This window comes from Dermatophagoides farinae, chromosome 1 (genome assembly GCF_024713945.1).
Source record: "Dermatophagoides farinae isolate YC_2012a chromosome 1, ASM2471394v1, whole genome shotgun sequence".
NCBI classification, from domain to species: Eukaryota; Metazoa; Arthropoda; class Arachnida; order Sarcoptiformes; family Pyroglyphidae; genus Dermatophagoides; species Dermatophagoides farinae.
The window spans coordinates 8,206,249-8,228,624 of NC_134677.1; the positions used below are offsets into that span (position 1 = coordinate 8,206,249).

At 31.9% G+C, this 22,376-nt stretch overlaps 4 protein-coding genes and 1 pseudogene across 14 annotated transcripts in view; 1 reads left to right on the top strand and 4 right to left on the bottom strand.

The window, feature by feature from the left end:
* Nucleotides 1-233: 233 nt before the first annotated feature.
* Nucleotides 234-9,745, bottom strand: LOC124492057 (cell adhesion molecule Dscam1). 10 transcript variants are annotated; one of them, XM_075730173.1, is made up of 8 exons: nucleotides 5,428-5,513; nucleotides 4,869-5,355; nucleotides 4,530-4,808; nucleotides 2,572-2,835; nucleotides 1,267-2,520; nucleotides 1,032-1,202; nucleotides 802-959; nucleotides 234-728 (listed from the first exon to the last, which is right to left on the bottom strand). In XM_075730173.1, the coding sequence occupies exons 2-8, from the start codon at nucleotides 4,918-4,920 to the stop codon at nucleotides 675-677; spliced, it is 2,232 nt and encodes a 743-aa protein (XP_075586288.1). In that variant the 5' UTR covers nucleotides 4,921-5,355; nucleotides 5,428-5,513; the 3' UTR covers nucleotides 234-674. The 10 variants fall into 10 exon arrangements, with proteins under 10 accessions (XP_075586288.1, XP_046910790.2, XP_046910787.2 ...); XM_047054834.2 differs by lacking the exon at nucleotides 5,428-5,513 and adding an exon at nucleotides 3,941-4,222 and having other exon boundaries at nucleotides 4,279-4,808; nucleotides 4,869-4,936; XM_047054831.2 differs by lacking the exons at nucleotides 4,530-4,808; nucleotides 4,869-5,355; nucleotides 5,428-5,513 and adding exons at nucleotides 9,147-9,443; nucleotides 9,514-9,745.
* Nucleotides 5,424-6,123, bottom strand: LOC142597464 (uncharacterized; annotated as a pseudogene).
* Nucleotides 9,746-12,330: 2,585 nt separating the features above from the next.
* Nucleotides 12,331-16,126, bottom strand: LOC124491470 (uncharacterized). The gene is made up of 4 exons (XM_075735193.1): nucleotides 15,626-16,126; nucleotides 13,689-14,087; nucleotides 13,284-13,623; nucleotides 12,331-12,397 (listed from the first exon to the last, which is right to left on the bottom strand). The coding sequence occupies exons 1-4, from the start codon at nucleotides 15,714-15,716 to the stop codon at nucleotides 12,391-12,393; spliced, it is 837 nt and encodes a 278-aa protein (XP_075591308.1). The 5' UTR covers nucleotides 15,717-16,126; the 3' UTR covers nucleotides 12,331-12,390.
* Nucleotides 16,127-16,136: 10 nt separating this feature from the next.
* Nucleotides 16,137-20,083, top strand: LOC124492878 (uncharacterized). The gene is made up of 3 exons (XM_047055887.2): nucleotides 16,137-17,954; nucleotides 18,014-18,334; nucleotides 18,391-20,083. Exons 1-3 carry the CDS (start codon nucleotides 16,700-16,702, stop codon nucleotides 20,013-20,015), a joined length of 3,201 nt encoding a protein of 1,066 aa, XP_046911843.2. The 5' UTR covers nucleotides 16,137-16,699; the 3' UTR covers nucleotides 20,016-20,083.
* A 16-nt stretch (nucleotides 20,084-20,099) lies between these two features.
* Nucleotides 20,100-22,376, bottom strand: part of LOC124492875 (uncharacterized) — a 37,901-nt gene continuing 35,624 nt past the window's right edge. For both annotated transcript variants that reach the window (XM_075735185.1, XM_075735186.1), the window contains exons 8-9: nucleotides 21,617-22,357; nucleotides 20,100-21,558 (exon numbers count right to left, since the gene is read on the bottom strand). In XM_075735185.1, the coding sequence (XP_075591300.1) occupies nucleotides 20,291-21,558; nucleotides 21,617-22,357 (2,009 nt within the window). In that variant the 3' untranslated portion in view covers nucleotides 20,100-20,290. The remainder of the gene's footprint in view (nucleotides 21,559-21,616; nucleotides 22,358-22,376) is intronic.

Genomic DNA, 22,376 nt, shown 5'->3' on the forward strand with positions numbered 1-22,376 from the left:
TGTTGTTGTTGGTCGGTCACGAACTTGAACGAAATTCATCCAAACAACAGGATAGGTACGCGCACTAAATAAAGCAGAAAATCTATCTGAAAACAAGGACATTGTGCATGTATTTTTGGGGTTCATTGTCTGGTTTCTCTGGCTTTTCAGGTTCATTGTTTTGTCGTTCGAATCGAATTTATGTCTACCACTGGATCATAATGATTCAATTGGAAAATTAAAACTAAAAATTAGGAAAACATTGAAAATTATCATTTTAATTAAATTTCATTTTATAATTAAAACAAAAAAAATCACGACTATCTGATTGAATTGTATGTTTGAAATATGGAATTAGGCCAAGATGTGTGTTATGCATTCGAATGAGATCAATTGTATTGACTATTTGAAACAGAAACCAAAAAAAAACTAGATTAGGGAATCAGTCAATAAGAAAGAGAATCCAGAATTACAGACAGAAGATAGAGTTAGACCAAAGAAAATATTGTATATAGTTCAAGAATATTTTGTTTTTTGGGTGTGGATTTGAGTATTTGTTCTATTTGAGAAAGTTTGAGTATTCGATGTGTGTTTGTGTGTCTTTCGTCGTGGCACAAGATGAAATCCAATTGAATCGGCAACTATTTTGAGACATAATAAACAGAAAAAAGTGGAATTTGTTTGACAGCCATTGGTTATTGCGGATGATCATAAATATGCGAATCTTTTTTCATTTCTCCTGTCCATGGCTAATTTTAATTAGAAATAGATCGACATTATTTTTCTCAGTGAAAAATCTTTAAATCGAAATTTGAGACAAACCTGCATATTTTCATCCAGTGGCATTGTAGCATATGCAGTCGGAAATATATTGCCTTGTTCGGTCATTATTAGTGGTTTGCCACTGACTTTATCAAAATCAGCATATCTTGGCGCCGTATTATATCCGGTAAATTGTTTGCTTGCACTCTCTAGGATAACTAGTGAAATTGAGGATAAAAGATTAAAAATGTCAATCTGTTGATTGAAATAACCGATGAACAATAACTTACGACTACTGGCAGCTGCTCGATGTTTCGCACGACGGACACAGACATATGCAATGACCATAATGATGACTACGATTACGAATGCAGTCAGTATTGGAATAGTGAATTCTGGTTGCATATAATATGGACTTTCATAGTAGTGGTTCATCAATTTTCCTTGGAAATTCAATCGTTCTGTTGAAATCAAAAAATCAGAATTTGGGTGAAATTTGAATAACAGAAAAAAAACGAAACAAACCTCCAATGGTTTTAGTGTTGACAATATTACTTGGATCAGAGAAACCGAAACGATTAACAGCCGTCACAAATATTCGATAATTAGTGCCACTTTCCAGATTGACCAATGTATGCGTATAGATTGGCATCGATGATTGTTCAATCGATGGAGCTGATGTTGCCAACGAACTAAATGGTATTTCATGCCATCTTGGTTCACCTTCTTTTTGATATTGTAACGTATAGCTAATGATTGAGCTGATCGAGTCCCGATTATCTCGTTGATGCCATCGTAATGAAATTGAATTTGTCGTGGTTTCCGTTGCAATTAGGTGTTGTGCAGGTGGTAGATCACCATCAAGTGTACGTGCCAGCAATACATGAGATTGCGGTCCACTACCGGCCATATTATAGGCTTTGATAACGATTTCATACTCCGTACCACGCGATAGGTCGCGTAGAAAATATTCATAAACTTCACTTTCGATTTGATTGGCTTCCGTGTATTTGGAATCAATGGATTTCAATGTATAAGCTGTATTTGTATCGTCGGCTTTTCGAAAACCAACATAATAACCTTTGATCAGGCCATTCCAGAATTCTTTTGGTGGTGCACGCCATGTAATCCGAATCGTAGTTGGCCCTTTTGGTTCGACATTTATGTCATTCGGTGGTGCACTTGGTTCCTCTTCACCAGTGAAAAATGGCACCGTTTCCGATGGTTGACTGCGTCCAACCTCGTTTTCGGCAATAACGGACAACTCATAGGACAATCCAGGATTGAGATTTTTGATCAAATACGATGTCTGCGAACTGCTAACATTTACTTCATGCAATCGATGTGGAGCACTTTGTCGACGCCAATAATGTATCAGATATCGGGTGACAGGTGAATTGCCGTTCTGAGGATGACGCCATGAAACACTAGCTGAACGTGACCATACTTCATTGATTTTAACGTTAACCGGTGAACTTGGTTCTTCTACCACTGATAATTTTATGGTTCGATCATCACGACCATGTTCATTTTCAGCGTCACATTTATATATTGCGCCATCACTTTTCTGCACCGGTCGAATAGATAGTTCAGAAATGACCCCTTGACTGGTGGAGAAATGCGTCATTTCATAATGATGACTCAATCGGTCCAATTTAATTCCATCTTTTGTCCAACTTATTGTGATTGGTCGATCACCGGTAGCATTACATTTCATGACAATTATATCGCCTTTTTTCACTTGTAATGAACTGTATTTTTCATCAAATCTCGCCGGTACTTCAAATCATCAATTAAAATCACTGAAAATCTTTGGACGAATTCGCTTACCATTATAAGAGATGGTGATACTTTTCCGTAATGCCTCACCGATGCCATTATCAGCCACACATTCGAAAGTCAATGTTTGTCGACCATTTTTTTCATTTTTGATCAATTTACTCAGATCCAGAATTTCATTTTCGATCGTTTTACCTGACGGTGTAATCCATTTGATTTTCGGTTTCGGTAGACCATCGGCCAAACATTCCACGGAATATTCTTCACCCATACGTAGATTCACGTCTTTCGGCTCTTTGATCCAGCTAGGTGGAACTGGAAAAAAATAAATTCAAATTGATAATTTGAAAAATGTTAGTTTATCTCGACAACAAAACATTCGAAAAACAATTGTGGCACTGTTCTTGATCATTAGACACCTTGAACACTCAGATATGAACTTTGGCTGTCAAAACCGCCTTGATTATGGACTGAACAAGTATAATTTCCCGAATCATCAGATGTTAGATTTTCAATCAATAAAGTAGACATGAGATTATCTTTTCGGATCTGCACATGGTCGTTTTCGTGGATTTCACGGCCATTTTTCATCCAATTAAATGAAAACGGTGAATCACCAAGAATAGGCAGACAATTCAAAAATAAACGAAAGCCTTGTACTTGTGTTTGAAAAGAACTCCATGTATTCAATACAACAGGATTCTGGTGAGAAATTGAAATTAGTAAAAAAACCCAAATGTTTCGCAATGAAAACATGTTTGTCAACAGTGAAATATTTCAATGGTCAAGAATGTATTTGTCATCATTGTTAGGTTATAAAAGATGAAAAATCCATAAAAAAATTTTCCCAACAAATAGCGCCACGATTTGAGTGAGGAACAAATGATCAAATCAAACCAAACCTTTAACCAAAATATTGGTGGCAATCGAATCTTGACCATATTGATTTTTCGCATGACATTCATATTTCCCACTATCACTTGTTTGAACATTTGATAGAGAAAGCAACGAGATTCGATCTTGATTATCAATTTTTAGATTTAATCGTTCCATAACTTTTTCGCCATTTCGATACCAATCGAAAAAAATTGGTTTCGAACCACTTATCAACACACACGTTAATGGATAGGTCATATTTTCAATCAATTCATGTAGATCACCATTAAATGGCATCAATTTCGGTGGACCAGAAATGGCGATTGAAATTATGGAGAAAAATGTGAAAAATTTCAAGAAAAACATTTTCGTCATTCAACGATAAACATGTGTTATGATTGAAAGATTTCAAAGACTGAAAATTTACTACCGAAAATGTAGAAATTGGAAAAGCCAGAAAAATTCAAAATAAGCAACATTAGCGCCGACTTTTAACCATGAATTCAACATAGTTTCATCGATATGATTTTTTTCTCCGTCAAACCTTTTATAACAAATTGTGTGGATGTCGATGCAGTTCCATATGCGTTTTTAGCAATACATTCATATGTGGCCGAATCAGCGGCAGTCAGACTGGTCATCGTTAGTAATGAATAATGATTTGTATTTTCCATACGAACATTTGTTGTCCCGGAAAATTTTTGACCATTTTTATTCCATTCAAAAAAAATTGGTTTAGCACCGGAAAATAGATTACAAGTCAATAAGTATGTTGAATTTTCCAAAAGTTCAACAATTTTTTGAAGTGGTACTAATTTCGGTTCGTCTGAAATAAAAAAAAATTTAAAATGGAAAATTGAAATGTTCACCATTCGAAAATACCTGCAAAGACAATCGATAAAGCGTGATTAACGGAAAGAATTTGCACAAAAAGATTGAAAAGATGCATTTTATCATTGGATAATTTGTGAACAAAACTTGAACAACAACCTGACTGAACTAAATGAATTTGGAATTTAAGCTACAACAATAAAAACAACAAAAAAAAATTTATCCACAATGACCAACAAATCTAGCGCCAACTTTTAACCAAAAACGTAAATATTTCAAAATGATCGAAAACATTCTTCAACCTTTGATTACAAGTTGTGTGGATGTCGATGTACTTCCATGAGGATTTTTTGCGATACATTCATAAATCCCCGAATCAGTGATGGCTAAATTTTTAATCGATAGTAATGAATAATCATCAGTATTTTCGATACGAATATTCGTATTTGTCGATAATTTATGTCCATCTTTCATCCATTCAAAAAACACAGAAGAACCAGATGCTAAACTGCAGAGTGCACTAAAAGTAGATTTATCCACAAGTTCAAAACGTTTTTGTAGTGGAACCAATTTAGGTTCATCTAATGAGAGAGAAAAAGAGTTTAGAATTTTTTTTAATGAAAAAATAAATGTCAACAAACCTGCGATGACGAAATTTAAGGTAAAACACAAGAAAATAGTTGAAAACAACATTTTGAACAACACTACTCAAATGGATTCAAACGAATGAAACACAATGAGGACAAACACGAGAAAAATTAGTGTGAAAAAATCGACAAATTCAAGCAGATAGCGCCAACTTTTAACCACGAATAAAAACTCAATGAAACAGAAAAAAAGAACCTTTTACATTCAGTCGAAAAATCATGCTATCAGTTCCGTAAGCATTACGGACTTGGCATGCATAACGGCCAGAATCATTTCTGTTGGTTGTTTGAATTTTTAAAAACGAAAATTGTTGATTAATTTCAATTTTCAAATTGCTGGTTTCACGAAGTGGTTGTTCATCTTTAAGCCAGGTGAAAAATACGGGTTCAGAACCAGAAATAATACTACAGCTCAACAGTTGAAACGTATTTGCAATCGGTTCAACATCAACGAGGACATTTTTATTGATTTTAGGTGGATCTACAAAATTTTAAAAATGTAAAAAAATTAATTTCAAGTTTCGCAAATTCATTAATCGAAAATGAACATTACCTTGAGCAAGTCCACGCGAGATGAAAAAGCTGAACAAAATAAATATTCGAAACATTATCGAAAAATTGGTAAAAAACACCTCCGATGATTCACAATAGATTTTTTTTGCAATGAAATAACGAATGAAACACAGTAAAACAGTATTTCTTTTCAACAACAAATCTAGCGACACGTTTTGTTCAAATTTATGACTATTTCTTGTAGTAGTCACCTTTAACTTGAAGCATCGACCATTGTGAATCGATACCGAAACGATTTTGTACCGTACAGGAGTAATTTCCTGCATCATCAATTTTAATATTTTTGATGGTGATCGTTGAAAAATCATCATCAACATCAATTTTGATTCGTGAATCCGACGATTGGGGAATGGAGTGGCCATTTTTCGTCCAAAAAAATTTCAATGGCACTACTCCACTGAAAGAGTTACAATTCACAACGAATCGAGAATTCATGGGTTGTGAGTATAAATTTTTAAATTCAACCAAACGAGGAGCATCTATTTTTTACGGGGAAAAGTTGGAAAAGTCACACAAAATCAATTTAAAATAACTGAAAAGCTTACCATTAGCGATTACAAAGTTTTGATTCGCTAACAACAAATCAAAAACAACCAAAATGAATGGCCAAAACATTTTTAAAACACAAACACGAAAATCAACAGAAGAGACAAATAAACCGATGGATGTGAAATTGCAAAAGAATTGCCATTGATTTTTTTTGAATTGTTTTATGCAAAAAAAAATTTATGACACTCAAAATGAAAGAATTAGCGCCATATATTGGCAGATAAAAAACATTGAATAAATTGTTCAAACCTGTGACGGTTAGTTGAATCCACAGTTTGTCGAATCCGAATTTATTCGTAACAACACAAGAATAATTTCCCACATCATTGGAATCGATATTTCTCAATGTAAAAAAAGAGAAAATATCTTTGTTTTCAATTGTCGATCGTCCAGTATTGAATACTTCAACACCATTCTTGAACCATTGGAACCGTAATGGTTTACTGCCTTTGGCAACATTACAAGTCAACACAAGGTCTGAACCTTTGGTTTGTTCATGTTGATTTTGTGAATAAACTTTAACGAGAATCGGAGATTCTAGAATTGAAAAAAATGAATTAATTCAAGCTTAAAAAACATGAACAAATAGACTTACCATCACTGTTAGCGGATGAAATCAAAATGATCAAGGCGAAAAACTTGAAAATCAAATTCAACATTTTCACTAGCAAATTTCGTGTGATAAAACATTGAATGTGAATAAAACAATCGAAAAAAAACATTTTCGACGGGAAAATCAAAATCAAAATTTCAATATTTAGCGCCACGTTTTGGTGGAAATTATTAGTTTCAAATCTTGACCCTAATTGCACACCATGATGATTAAATTAAAAGCAAACCTTGTATGACAAGTTTTGTTGTAATCGAGTCGGATCCATGAACATTTCTGGCATTACAGGTATAGCTGCCTGTATCGTTTGGATTCAAACTTTTGAATGCAAGTGATGACATTGTATCATGATTATCGATTTTGTACTCGGTCGACGATAGTTTCTTATGATCATCTTTGTACCATTCGAAGAATATTGGTTTTGATCCAGATAAAATGGAACACGGTAATATGTACGATGCATCGACCCAAAGTTTGACTTCGGATGTAGGAAATTTATTCAAATTGGGCTTTGCTAAAATCAAAAATAGTTATTAAAGAAAAACAATTCCAGACAAGTCTCACTAAATTACCAGCATCGACTGAATGAAAATGGAAAATTGAAAAAATCACCAATAATAAAATCATCATAGCCATGACGTTCAACAACAACAACTCATGTTCAACAACAAGAAAAACAATCGTTTAATCAAACCATTTCAATCGAAAAAATTTTGAAAATCGCCAGTGGATTATGGCAATATTAGCGCTACCTTTTGGCCCACAAAAAACATTGAAAAAAAATTATTCAAACCTGTGACGGTTAGTTGAATCCAAAGTTTATCGAATCCGAATTTATTGGTGACAACACAGGAATAATTTCCACGATCATTTGAATCAATATTTCTTAATGTGTAGAGGGAAAAAATGTCTTTAGTTTCGATTGTCGATTGTCCAGTATTGGATAATTCAACACCATTTTTAAACCATTGGAACCGAAATGGTTTACTGCCTTTGGCAACATTGCAAGTCAACACAATATCTGAACCTTTGGTTTGTTCATTTTTCGAATAAAGTTTAGCAAGAACTGGAGATTCTAGAATTAAAAAAAATAAATTAATTCAAGCTGAAAATGATTGACAAATAGACTTACCATCACTGTGAACAGATGAAATCTGCAATAAAATCCAGATAAACAAAACAAAAAATTTGAAAACCGAATTCAACATTCTGAATGAATTTCGTGTGATCATAAAAAATGTAAAGTCTTAAGCCAGCATTCAGATTAGCAGCAGCAAATCAAAAGGCAAAGTTCAAAACCAAGATTTTGAAACAAAATTAGCGCCACGTTTTGGTGGAAATTAAGAACAGAAAATTTTTTTTTATTTAATTTCAAACCTTGAACTTGAAGTAATGACCATTGAGCATCGAATCCATCATCATTGATAACTGTGCAAGAATAATTGCCCGAATCATTCAATTCAATATCAGAAATCGTGAGAATAGAATAACTATGTTTTGTTTCAATTTGAATTCGATCTAAGTGCATCGATTGTTTATCAATGGTTAAACCATTCTTCATCCATCGAAATCGTAACGGGTGAGATCCAATATATGCAGCACAATTCAGAACAAAAGATGAATCTTTTGGTTGAATAATTTCATTATGAAATCTTGTCACTTTGGGAGCCACTGAAATTGGAAAATTCAGATACATCAATCCATCAACAATAATCAATCTGATTCAATGAAAAAACCAACATACCACCAGAATGAACAGATTTTGTTAAAATTAACAAACAAATTGACTGGATAATCATTTTTCAAACATAAAAAAACAACATTCTCACCGCTCAGGAATGAAATAGACCGATGGATAAATAAATTCAGAATCCATGGCCACACGAGAAAGAAATTGGAATTCAAATCAAATCAAGATTGGAGCGCCATATTTTGGCCAAAAATACAGATACCTTTGATCAGAAGTCTAGTCGATGTTTGATCCTGGCCGAATGCATTTTTAACCAAACATGTATAAGTAGCGGAATCATCGGCATTTAATCTTTTCAGTGTAAGTGCCGAGAAACTTTCTTCGATCACTAATTTGTATTGATCAGATTTGGATATTTTTTCGCCATTTTTTGTCCATTCAAAAAACACAGGTTGACTACCGCTAATCATTGTGCAAAAAATCACATGTGTTCGATTAGCAACTAGCACAACTGATTCAGCAAGTTTCTGCAGAATAGGTTTCTCTGAAATGGATTCCATTAGCAATCAATGTAACAGATAATATCAATATACCTGCATCAGCTGAATTGGCCTGATTCAATGGCCAGAAAAACAAACAAATTCCGAAAAAAATTTTCAGTAAAATCAACATATCGAATGGGATTGATTGAAACAGTGTGAACAAAACAACACAAACTTGATGGAAAAAGAATGATCGAATAACGATCGTTTTGGATAAATTAAAAATTGCTAAAATCAATGTTGAGATTTTGAACGCCACCTGGCGTATCCTGACACCACCACTATCATCATCATTATGAATTATTTACCTTGAACACGTAGCTTAGTTGTGGTTGAATCATATCCATATGCATTACGCGCAATACATTTATAAATAGCTGAATCATATTGATCCAAACGTGGTATGGTGAGCATAGAAAAATTATCCGTCGAATCTATTTTCCAATTCGTTGCTTTAGTATGATCGGGATCGATTATTTGGCCATTTTTGGTCCATTCAAAATGAACTGGTTGTGTTCCTTGTAATAAATTACACAATATCACATGAGATATGTTTAACATTGATTGACTTTCAATCGGTAGATCGACAAGTTTTGGTCTTTTATCTTTGAAAGAAGCCAGAAAAATTTCATTATTCAGTAATTGATAATGAAGAGATATAAAAAACAAACTTACTGCATTCGATTGATATTAAAGTGGCCAATAACCAAACGGAGATTGTCGAAATAAACAACATAATGAATTTGGGAGAATTTTTTCGATTTTTCTGTCGAAAAACAAAAATTCGAATTTTTTTAGTTTATTTCTCTTCTACAATAGATGGCACTAAAGTGGTCATAAAAGTCCATAATGTGGCTCCCTCTTGTGTAAGATGTATGAATTTTAAAGAATTTGAATTACGAAAAAAATGATTTTTTTTTCTATAGAAAAAAATCAATTTTCTATCATGAAACAAAACTATAAATTTGATCGATTAGTATTTATTTTTTATAAACATCAAGAATCATGAAAAATTCAACACAACGTACAATAAATATGATGAAATAGCACGTAGTATTGATTGCTGCACACAGACACACACACACCAACACACTTTGATGCATATGAAACATTACTGAATGAAGATCAATTCTGATTGACCGAACTACATTGACTGGCCACCAAATAGCATTGAAGATGCTTGGGCATGCCTTTTCATCGTCATCGTCTGATTCTGTTATATTCAGCATGCCTATTTATACTATTTTCAACTATGGATGATCATAGATTTGCGTGTGTCTGTCTCTCTCTCTCTCTCTCTCTCTGTGTGTGTGTGTGTATGTACACTTTATTTATTCTAAATGTATGTTGCAATGCATGTCGATCCAACGATGTTTTTTTTTTACAGACAAAATTAAATGGATATCACTATTACCGTAAGAAAAAAAAACGTAAAAAATATTTGCCGAATAATAATACCTACTACTAGTAGTATAAAGTGATATTAGGCAAATTCTGACAGGTTCTGTATAAATGAACACAATTTGCAAGAAGAGAGAAAAAAAATTGCATTGTGAACATGATGAAAAAAAAAATTCTTATCAAGAGAAAAAATTTTTTGTTTGTTTGTTTGTCTGTACAAGTTACATACTTGAAATCATCATCATCATCATCAAGCTTATCTATTGGTTTGACATTAGTTTTTTTTTTTGGTCCATTGGTTGTACACACACACCAGAAAAGCATCGCCAACATTCCTGACAAATATTTTCCAACTCATTTCACAATGATTGAAGCAAAAAAAAAAAAATTTTTTGAATCATTGAATGAATTTGGCTAAAAATAAGTGACAAAAAAAAATGTTATCCAGTTGTCCATTTGGTCATTGGTGAATGATGTAATCGAACTAAAGAACCGTGTATAGGTGTTAGCTTTACGTGATCAAAATAATTAGAATCAGACCATCATGAAATTAATTAAATTCTTTTGGAATCATTCATGACATCATTTACATATTACGGAATAATTAGCATTAGCTAATTATTAATATTGGAAACAATGAAAATAACAGCATATAGTCTAAATATAGAATTGCCATTGGTATCAGATATCCAATTTCATTCATTCGTTTTTTTTTGCTAATTCTTTAATAGATTCATCGATAGTTTTGCAGTCCGAAAAAAATTGTTTTATCTATCAATTGAATTCGGTCAAATAACGACAACAACAACAACATCGATTGATGATTTTCACAAACCACAACAACAACAACAACAACAACAACAATTTGACATGAATGTAATGTGATATGTTAAGAATACTGTAAATAAATATTGCTGTTGTTGATGATTGAGAAAACAAAACAAAACAAAAAAATAGGCAGCGAGAAAGAAAGAAAGAAATCTTAGTATAGTTATATATAACAAATACATAGAAGAAGAATTTCCAAGAATCAAATGATTCTTAGCTTTGAAAATGAGAAAATTCTGACAAAATTAGTGATTACAAATGGAAATGGAAATGGAAATCAAATTCCACATTGATAATAATGATGATGACTAGCTTATCTAGTAAAAAAAAAAATAACTAGCACAGCCATAGTATTCCCTAATTGTCTATAATGAAAACATTGGAAGTTTCTTTTTTTTTTGTTTCCTCTATATATCGATCTTTTTTTTTTTACTTCTTCACGTTTCTCATTGATCAATGAAAAAAAAAGGAAATCATGAAGACTAAGGAATAGAAAAAAAGAAATTATTTTTATTTTTATTTTTGGACCAAAAGAAAAACAAAAATTGCATTATAAATTGAATAATATCCGATATAAAATAAACGACACTTATCGACCCAAAATGAATGGATAATGACCAGAATCCAAAAAAAAGAGAATTGACAAAGAATTCGATGATAATAAATGGACTATTTCATCGAAATCACTACTGTTGTTGTTGTTGTTGTTGTTATTCATTCATATTTTAATGATAATGACATTTTTTTTGAACATTAAACATCATCTGATTGTTGTATATAGAGGCTTTTAATGTAATAACCAATTTATAGAATAAAAAAAAATAAGCTTGTAAAGGTAGAGAAAGAAGAAAAAAAATAGGTTAACAACAACAAATAGGTCTTACCTGTTTGTTTGCTTTGTATTGTTTGTATTAATCAGAAATTATTATCTCTAGAATTATTCTTTCTAGAATCAATCAATTGATTGGAACAATTTCCTTTTTATGGTGATGCTTTGGATGATGGCCATCCTCATCGATGAATTGTGATTGAAACAAAAAAAAAAATTTTTTTCCCATCAAACACAACACAATAAGCGCCACACAGTGACCGGAATCTGAACTAAAATGGGTGCAACATGCAAAGAATTCTTTTTCGAATTTCAATCGATTCGAAAAAAATTTTTTGTTTAATTTTTTTTAACCATAAATACAATGGAATGTAAAATTATGAACAATGATGATGGTGATGATGATGACAGTGATGAAATTGAACAACAGCATCTTTGATGATGATGATGATTGGTTGTTTTCATTCGACATTTGAATCTGATTGGATTTTCGATCATAATCTGTACACATGTGTATGTGAGTGAAAAAAAAAAAACAAAAAAACAAAACGAAATCAATATAAAAAAATAAAAAAAAAACATCAACAAATTGATGATCATAAACCTATAAAGCTGCCATTAGTTGGGTGGTGAATATCAGAAAAAAAACGACACGCAAAAAGACATTTTTCATATACATTGTATATTTATACACACACAGCAAAATTATTCATGTTTTTTTTTCTATCACTAATTGATATCGATATATATTAATTTTAATTTAGATAATTATAATCTTGTATGATTGAATTTTGTTCATTTTCGATTCCTAAAATCAATAGTGCAAATCAAATTTTTGGCCATATATTAAATGAACAGAGCTTGAAATCAATCATAGCTATTATGATGATGATGATGATGATGATCATTAGAATCATCGTAGATTGTCTTGTATCACGAAATCAAGCCGAAAAATAAATGAATGAATGGAATGAACAAATGAAGAATCAATTCATGGACAGAAAAAGACAGAGATAGAATTTTCAATCAAAAGGGTGTGTCCATTTGATTTCAGTTCTGGTGTTATGTTGTTAAATGTGACAATTAGAGAGAGAGAGAGAAAAAAAGTGAATAGTATAATGATCAACACCTACTGATCATTGATGGTGGCCAAAGTTAATAATATCGTCGTCATAAATCAATTAGTCCTAATGCATATATACGCACACACACACAGTCCGTGTGCGTTTGGCGTGGTTGCCAAAAAAAAAAAAAAAAATGGCACGAATGCTAATTTACCATTATATATCCACCAACATCCGTCTCTCTCTTTTTCTCTAAATCTCATTAACAACAACAACAAAAATACAATGAAAATTCAATGATAATGGACATGAAAAAAACTTACTTGTTGGAAATATGATTTTTATTCGTTTTTTTCCTCACATATAATGTACCATAAAGTTGTATACGACATTCATAAATTGTACCAGCCATTAATATCGTATCGATTGGTCGTCGAAACCATGCACTATATAGACAATGGTGATGATGATGATTGACAATTTCATTTTGACAATTATTTATCGTAGTAACATTTATCGATGATGGTGATGATAATTCTGAATAATTTTTTTGCTGTATGAATATCATTCTTGGTTCTGGATAAACATCTTGTACTAAACATTCTAATGCAAATTGATCGGCACTTGATTCAACAAAATGAAATTGGAATAAACTTGGAGGCACTGAAATAAAAAAAAAATTGATTATTATAGAAAAATTACATCCATAAATTCAAACAGACACGAACCATAAATTATCATTTGACTTTGACGGCTATCCTGATTGGCAATCGATGATATTACACATGAATAATTACCCGATAATGATAATGGTACCACAATCATCGATTGTTCTTGTCGTAATGATATGATATTTAAACGTAATGCACGATATTTTGAATATTGATCATCATTTATAGTGAAATTCATATCAAAATATGGCCGTATTAATTGTCCAACATAACGTATATTTGATTCCGGTATCCATTGATAGATTGGTTCCGGTGAATCATTATGAAACCAACGGATGACTAATTTAACATCACCAGAATCATAACTATATGAACAATCTAATGTTAAAATGGTGTTATTTCTTGCATCAATCATTCGCGGTATGGATGATTGAATGATTTTTACACATTCAATTGCTAAATGAATGGCATAAAGAAAAAAAAAGTGAAAAAAAAATCTTTTCAACAAAATAATGGTGTGAACATCTGTCATTGGAAATTTAATCCAAAAAATAAAAAAATTCTGACATTGAATGTCCATTAGTGTATGTGACTTTTACATTCATTCAAACGAATCATCATCATTTATGAATTTCAACAAAATATAAGGAACGAGTTTTTTTTTTGCTGTTTGAAAAATTCAAGAATCCCTGAGAATATTTACCAGCTGATGACTCATATAGACAAAAATGTGTCATCCAAAAAAAAAACGATGACAAATTTACTGTTTCAAGTTTTTGCATCAAATCAATGGAACAAATCATCATCATCGTTGAAATTTCACTATCAGATTTTGATTTGAAAATAATTGCTAATGTTGAATATTGAAAATAAAAATAAAAAATAAATGGAAAGTGGAAAAAAAACGCAAGAGAATTCAAACAGATGCCGTGTGTATGTGTGAGCGCGTGCGTGCAGAATTCATGAAAGATTCATGGACGTACGAAGATTTTGAGAAAAAAAAAGTTATCGTCAACATTAGAATACCTATTGATTACTCTATGGAAAGGTTAGCTAATTAACAACATTGGATTGAAATAGAATCATCATCATCATCATCGTTTTTTTGGCAATGGATTCATTATTGTATATTTTTCATTTTGGTTAATGAAAACCTTTGAAAATGCGAATCAATATGATATTTGGCAATTTTATCATCAACATCATTGTTGGTTGGTTGGTTGGTTTGTCTAAAAATGAATCAATGAAGCGAGAAAAAAAAACATTTGAAATTGACAAAAACGAAAAGAAACGAACGATAACATTTTTCATCGTTTCTGGTACGTTTGTTTGTTCTATTATGTGTGTGTGTGTGTGGGTTTCACTTTCATTTTCCAATGTGAAAAATATAATTGAACCAATAGATAGATAGATGGTGAATGAAAACATTTTTTTTGTTGTTGTTCGTTGTCGATTCCAATTAAATGCTTGGCCTTTTTTTTCATTAATGGAAAGATGTATAAAGTAAATATCAAGAATAAATAAATGAAAGGTGAACCTCATTGATTCATTGATCCAGATGATGACCAGTGAGTGTGGACCGATTCAATTCATTAAGTTTTTTTTTTTACTCCATCATCATTATAATTCAATGGATCTAATGTGTGTGTGTGTGTGTGTAGTGGGTATTTCATTTACCATACATCTAAATGGAAATTGTTTTTTTTTCACTTGTCAAGGTATTAGAATTATAATTCTGTATATAATGAAAACCTGTCTGTATTACCTCTGGATATGATTCTGTCACAGTTTGACATATGCACAATATATTTTATATAAACAAACAATTCCAATGGAAATGACGGAATTGAAATATAAAAAAAAAATGAAATTGTCATCAAGTGTTGTGTTGTGTTGACAAATTCAATATGGGTGTTTTTTTGTTTTTGTTTTTGTGTGTTTGTGGAAGGAGATGGAAAATGCAAATGATAATTATATGAAATGAAAAAACTTACCATGAAGTGGAAATAATGAAAAAAATAAAATTATCATTAAAAATGATTGTTGAATATTAATAATAATTTGATTATGATTTTGTCCGAACATGATGAAAATATTTGTATGACGACAAACATTTCACAATAATTTTTTTTATTCGAAAAAAAAAATCGGACATGAATGAATGAATGGAATAAGCTCGAACGAAATTATTTTTCAACCGTTTTGGTTTGTAGCTAGACATGCAATGAACATGACAGACTATTTGTTCGGTTGTATTTATATGAAACAAAAATAACACACACACACACCCTATAAGGTGTGCATGACGATTACCAAATTGTCGACGGTTTTTTTATTGAATTCCATCATTGTTGGCAGTATATAGAACCATGATATGAAAACAGACATTTGTCATGCTGTAGCACACAGCCATTGAAATGAAAATTCACAGCATTAACAGAAAATGATTGGTAAAATATCTGGTACCACTGAAACATTATTATTAATCTGACCTGATAATTTCTATTTACTTTTTTTTAAATAGAAATAAAAAAAAAATTCAACAACAAAAAAATCAATGAATTCAAAATGTTTTTTTTTGCGCCATTTTCATGTACACATAAATATAGGTTTAGCCATAAAGGTGGAAATAGAAAATTTTTGAGGACAGATCGACAGCATCATCATCATCAATAACAACAGTCAAGGTGTTGTGTTGTGTGTGTGTGTGTTTACAATTTCATTCGAATTGAATTTCAATCAATTTTGTTTTTGTTTTTGTTTTTTTTTTTGAAAAACTTTAAATTTAATAAACATCTGATTTATATCAACACCATGAAGAAATATAATGTTAATGCGTTTGGATAATCAATCGAATCCATCAGAATCCATGAAGAATATTTTGTTTGTAAAAAGAAAAAAAATTCGAGTTTTTGCATATCTTCTTTTTGTATTTATATCGAATGAAATAATCTAATTGATTTATATTTGAATTTCGAATTAAGGTGCTAATTTTCATTCGAAATTTTTTTTTAAATATAAATTCAACGATTTACCAACTTGGAACGGCATCAACAACAACAACAACAATGATGATGCTTTTGAATACAAAACAAACACCACCATCACCACAAATACCTCCATCATCATCAACAACATCTTCAGCATCATCTCAACAACAACAACAACAGCATTTATTAATCAATAATCAAAATTCGATTGCTCATTCACAACAAGTTATCAACAGTAATAATAATCATCAACAACAAATTACAAAACAGATGATTTATTCGCAACATCAACAACAACAACAGCAACAATTAGACAATTCTAATTTATTGATTATGAATGGAGGTGTTGGCCATGTAAATACAAATTCAAATATCATAATAAATGATGAGATACGTTTTATACAGAAATTATTTCCATTATTAGAACGTTATCGTACATTTATAAATAAATTTGTATTCAATTGTAATTGTCGTTGTAATCTTGATTATCATTGTGAATTAAATGAATTGGAACGTGAATATAAAATATTTATTTCCGATAATATTATTCATCCACAGCAGCAGCAACAACAACAACAACAACAGAATATTCAACATCAAAATGTCCATCATCAGCCACAGCAGCAGCAGCAGCAACAACAACAACATTCGAATACTATTCATCATCATCACCATCAACAGCAACAACATTCGAATATTATGAATTATCAACAACAACAACAACCACAACAACCTTTAATTAATTCATTGGTACACCATCAACAAAATCAGCCATATTCAAATTCATCAAATCAAACAGCGACAACAGTATTGGAATTGATTAATAAATCACCATCACAATTCATTCCAATATCATCAACATCATCATCAGATGTTGCGAATATTGTAATTGAACCAAAAAATATGACCACTGTTGAAAGATTATTACGATCATCACCATCGAATCAACAGCAGCAGCAACAACAACAACAACAACATTCACATAATCATCAACAGCATCATCTTCATCAATCAATCAAACCAATTAATGATCTCCTTAAATTATCTTCGGTGGTACAGTCATCGGATATTATTCATAACAACAACAATAATTCAGTTCAACAACAACAAATTCATCTGGCTCTTCAACAACCATCGTCATCATCATCGAATCAGCAAATTTTATTAAATCATAATTTTAATTCTATTCAATTAAATTCAGAATCTAATGTTACTGCTGCTGCTCCTATTTCAACGATTAAATTGGATCAACTGCAACAACAACAACAGCAGCAGCAGCAGATGACTGCCATTTCTTCTGTTGCTTCGACAATACCTCATATCATACATCAAGGTACTTTTTGTTTTTCCTTTGTATATCAATTTCATTAATTGTTTTTCATTATTTTTCAGCGAGAACAATTCCAATATCAAGCATTCTAAATGGCCGAAATTCCAATGTATCATCGTCACCAGTAGCATCATCTAGTCATCAACACCAACAACATATAACGAATCAAATTGAACAATTTCAATTCAATCAACAACAACCATCAGCAAATACAACAACAACGTTTGTTACGAATGATGATTCCGTTTCGATGATTCGACCATCTAATGATAATACAACAACAACATCGACAACTGTAGTAGAATCAACATCTACTTCTATAGTGAAAATTATTGATCATATTGATCAACATCGTATTGTTGGTCTTCATCATCCAATAAGTTGTAAGAATGCTATCATATAATGATTACAAATTCCATTAATTATTTTATATTTCTAGTGATTGTCAATGATAATGGTTCAACTAATTCAGCGACAACCGCTAATTCAACGAATGGACAGATAATGATTAATCCTACAAATGCTTCCATAGAATTTAATAATAATCAATCGCAACCATCACCAGTATCACAGACAACAAATCAATCAACAAACAACAACGATACAGCTGAAAGAATCAATTTTGTTCATCCATCGAACAATACTACGAAACAACATCATACTGATCATCAAACAATGACTGTGATTCATAATAATCCACATCATCAAAATCTACAAATATCTCGATCATCATCATCAACATCATCGAATAATAATCATACATCGAATATATCGCCAACAATCATTAACAATCATGCCGCAATTCCTTCAATAGTAGCTCATAAACGTAAAAGCAAATTGTTATCAAGTACAATAAATCTTCATGATAATTCGATAATTGGAAATCAATCAGTAGTGTCTACGCCAACATCAGCTGGTGATATGGTCGTTGTCACTATTCAATCACCTATCCGTTCATCATCATCATCATCATCCACGTCCTCATCATCGTCATCAAAACATGCAACAACAGCATTATCTTCCACTAATTCCAATGTTGATAATAGCAATGGAATTTCATTAGCAAATCTTTCTTCCGTCTCTAATGTGAATAATGCTACAACAACAACCATTGAAAATTTGGAAAGTATATTCGATGATGACGATGATGATGATATCGTTGATAATGAAAAAAGATTGGTTCAAGATTCTATTCGTTCTAATATAGCTCGTCTTCATCAACGTAATGATGATCTATCCACTGTAGTAATGACATCACCGCAGTCTTCGAATGCACAAGCTACCACTACCTCATCAGCAATTGAAAAACAAGAATTGACCGTTTTGAATGTTACATCAACGAAAACTGATTCCATTTGTAATGGTGGTGGTGATAATTCGGTTGGCGACAGCGGCAATGGTAGTGGTGGCAATGCAACAAATCATATTTTTACGGTTGAAAATAATTCATCGTCTTCGTCTACAAATTTTCGTTGTGAATTCAATGGTTGTAATTATAAAACAGGCGTTTGTTCAAACCTAATCAATCATCTTCGTAGCATACATAATGTAACACGACCATTTCGATGTTCATATGCCGGTTGTACAGCAGCATTTAAAGAAAAATATAAACTTAAAGTTCATACCGTTGTTCATACAGGTGAAAAACCATATGTTTGTGATTGGCCTGGTTGTGAATCACGATTCTCACAATCTGGTCATCTGGCAAGACATCGAAAACGACATACATCGATTGAAGAGAAATTTTATTGTACATGGCCAAATTGTAATCGATCTTTCATACAGAAACATAGTCTTAAATATCATGAAATGACACATAGAGATGAAAAACCATGGACATGTCAAATGGATGGTTGTGGTCGTTCGTTTGTTGAACGTTGGAAAATGTTTAAACATCAGCGGAAAAAACATCCACAATTATGGAATATTAATCAACAACAACAACGTATGGCTGCCGCCGCTGCTGCTAGAAATGGTATAGTTGTTCCATCACTACAACCATCATTACAGCAGCAGCAGCAACAACAACAACAACAACAACCAAAGAACGATAATAATTCATGAATTGATTAATTTTTCCTTTTTTTGATATCTAACTTTTAAATAAATTAAAAAAACTTGTTATTGATTTTGCATCATCGATGATTATTATGTTTTATATATTTTATTAATTCGATAAATAAATTGAACAAAACAAGAGAAAAAGAAAACATTATGATACAGAGGAGAGGTAAACAGAACACAGGTAAAATTAAAAATTATTAACAATTTTCAAATTTCTACACATCGTATTTACAGTTTGGCTGAGCATTAAATTCATCAATGATCACGAATTTTATTTATACGGTTGTTGATGTTTCCTGTGTTTCTGATGTTATTGGTTGATTATGAGAAGATTCACAAGAATTTTTTCCCTCTTCCATTATCATTGTTGATCCTAAAAGTTGTGAATGTTGTTGTTGGTGTTGTTGCAATGTAAAAGGCACCGATAATGTTGAAATTGGTGATGTTGGTGATAGAAAGCCACCGATATGAGAATCGATACCATTCCGGCTGCTCCCGGATCCACCACCTAATGGTAATGTTTCAGCTTGACTCCATGTCATTGAACCAATTGTATTCGGTTGACTATGATGATAATTTGATGGTATTAGTGCGGTGTGGCTTGATGAATGATTCGAAATTTTATCCGTACTATGTTGATAATATGATGAAACATCCATAAGTAAATGTAATGGAGTGGCGGTATCAGTGTTCGAATTAGATCGTGTTTGACAAGGATGTATCGAGAAGAATGGAGAATCAGCCGATGTTGTTGTTTCGGAAGCATAAACCGTATGATACATTGGAGGTGGCTGTGATGGTAATGAATCAATCGATGAAGGAGATTGACTACTACTTAAATGTTCCATTAAAGGATTTTTTATAATCACACTTAGTGGATGAGTTTGTTGGCAATGTTGTTGTTTAGGTGATCCATTTATACTACTATCGATGTTGTTTTCACCAACAATTTGTTTGTACAATGTTGAATGATGGTTAGAATTTATGGGCAATGTACCACAATGATATGATGCAGCTGTTGTAGAATTTATCCTTGAACTATTTATATTATTATTACCTAACAATGATCCTAAACAATGATCATGAAATGGTGATGAAGATGATGATCGTTGCTGTGGTGGTGGCCCAATGTTCGTTGTCGATGTTGTGGTCAAATCTAATAATGTAACTGGATGAAGATTATTACAATTATCACCGATACCATTTTGATTGTGATTGTCTAATTTATTAATTGATGATTGCTGTATAGATACTGTGAATGTATCAAATGTATCCAGATTGATATGTGCGTCACTACCATCATTGTTATTGTTGTTATCATTATGATCAATAGATATTTGTTTAATCATTGATTTATTAGCTTTAGACAATGATAATGATGTTGGCGATGAAAGTGGTCGATGACGACCTTTAGATCGATTAATGGTACGAATTTTCGATACAATCATAATGATTATGGCTGAAATGACTAATCCAATGACAACAGTGATTAACAAATACATCATAGGTTTGATACCAAAATCGGCAGTAAATTTTAGAAATTCTGAGAAAAAAAAACAAATCATTACAATGAAATAAAACAGTCATTAAAAATGTCAAACCTGATCCACGACTACCGGGATGCATTGTTGTAGCCGAAAGTGTTACATAATTACTACGACCTTTAACATTAGATGCATATAATAAAAGAACATATGTTGAAACTGGAATATCACGAACAATAAATTCAATATAATTGTTTGATTGTGCTAATGGATTAACAGCCACAGCTTTATGATCATCAATTGAATCATTGAAAATGTTTCCAAATAAAATTTGTTGACCTAAATTTTCACCATCATCCACGATATCGCTTGTGGTTAGATTGGCCACCATCTGTCCTTGATCAGCTTGAAATATTTCCAAATGAAATTGTTGATCAAGACCACCATCATCACCGGGTTGACAACGTACCACCAGACCATCAGAGCTTTGATTTCGTACCATACAATTTTGCAATGGTTGTGGTTGTCCAGCCGGTATTATATCAAAACGACATGGTTCATATTGTTCGCCAAGTTTATTTGTTGCCCAACATAATAATTGACCATAACCATAACGTGTTTTTGGTTCATAACGTGCGATCGAAGTTCGACTTTTTGTCAACAACAAACTTTTGCTAGCTGGACGAACTTGAAATGTATCGATAGGAATCATCATCATTGATTCTGATTGTGAACTATTAAACATCCAACGAAAAGTCACTTCTTCAGGATCGGATTCAACTGTACAAGGCACTTGAAGTGGTTCACGTTGTGCTACACCAAATAAACTACGTTGACCACGTGCACAAACTGGTTTATCTGTTTTTTTTTTGACAGT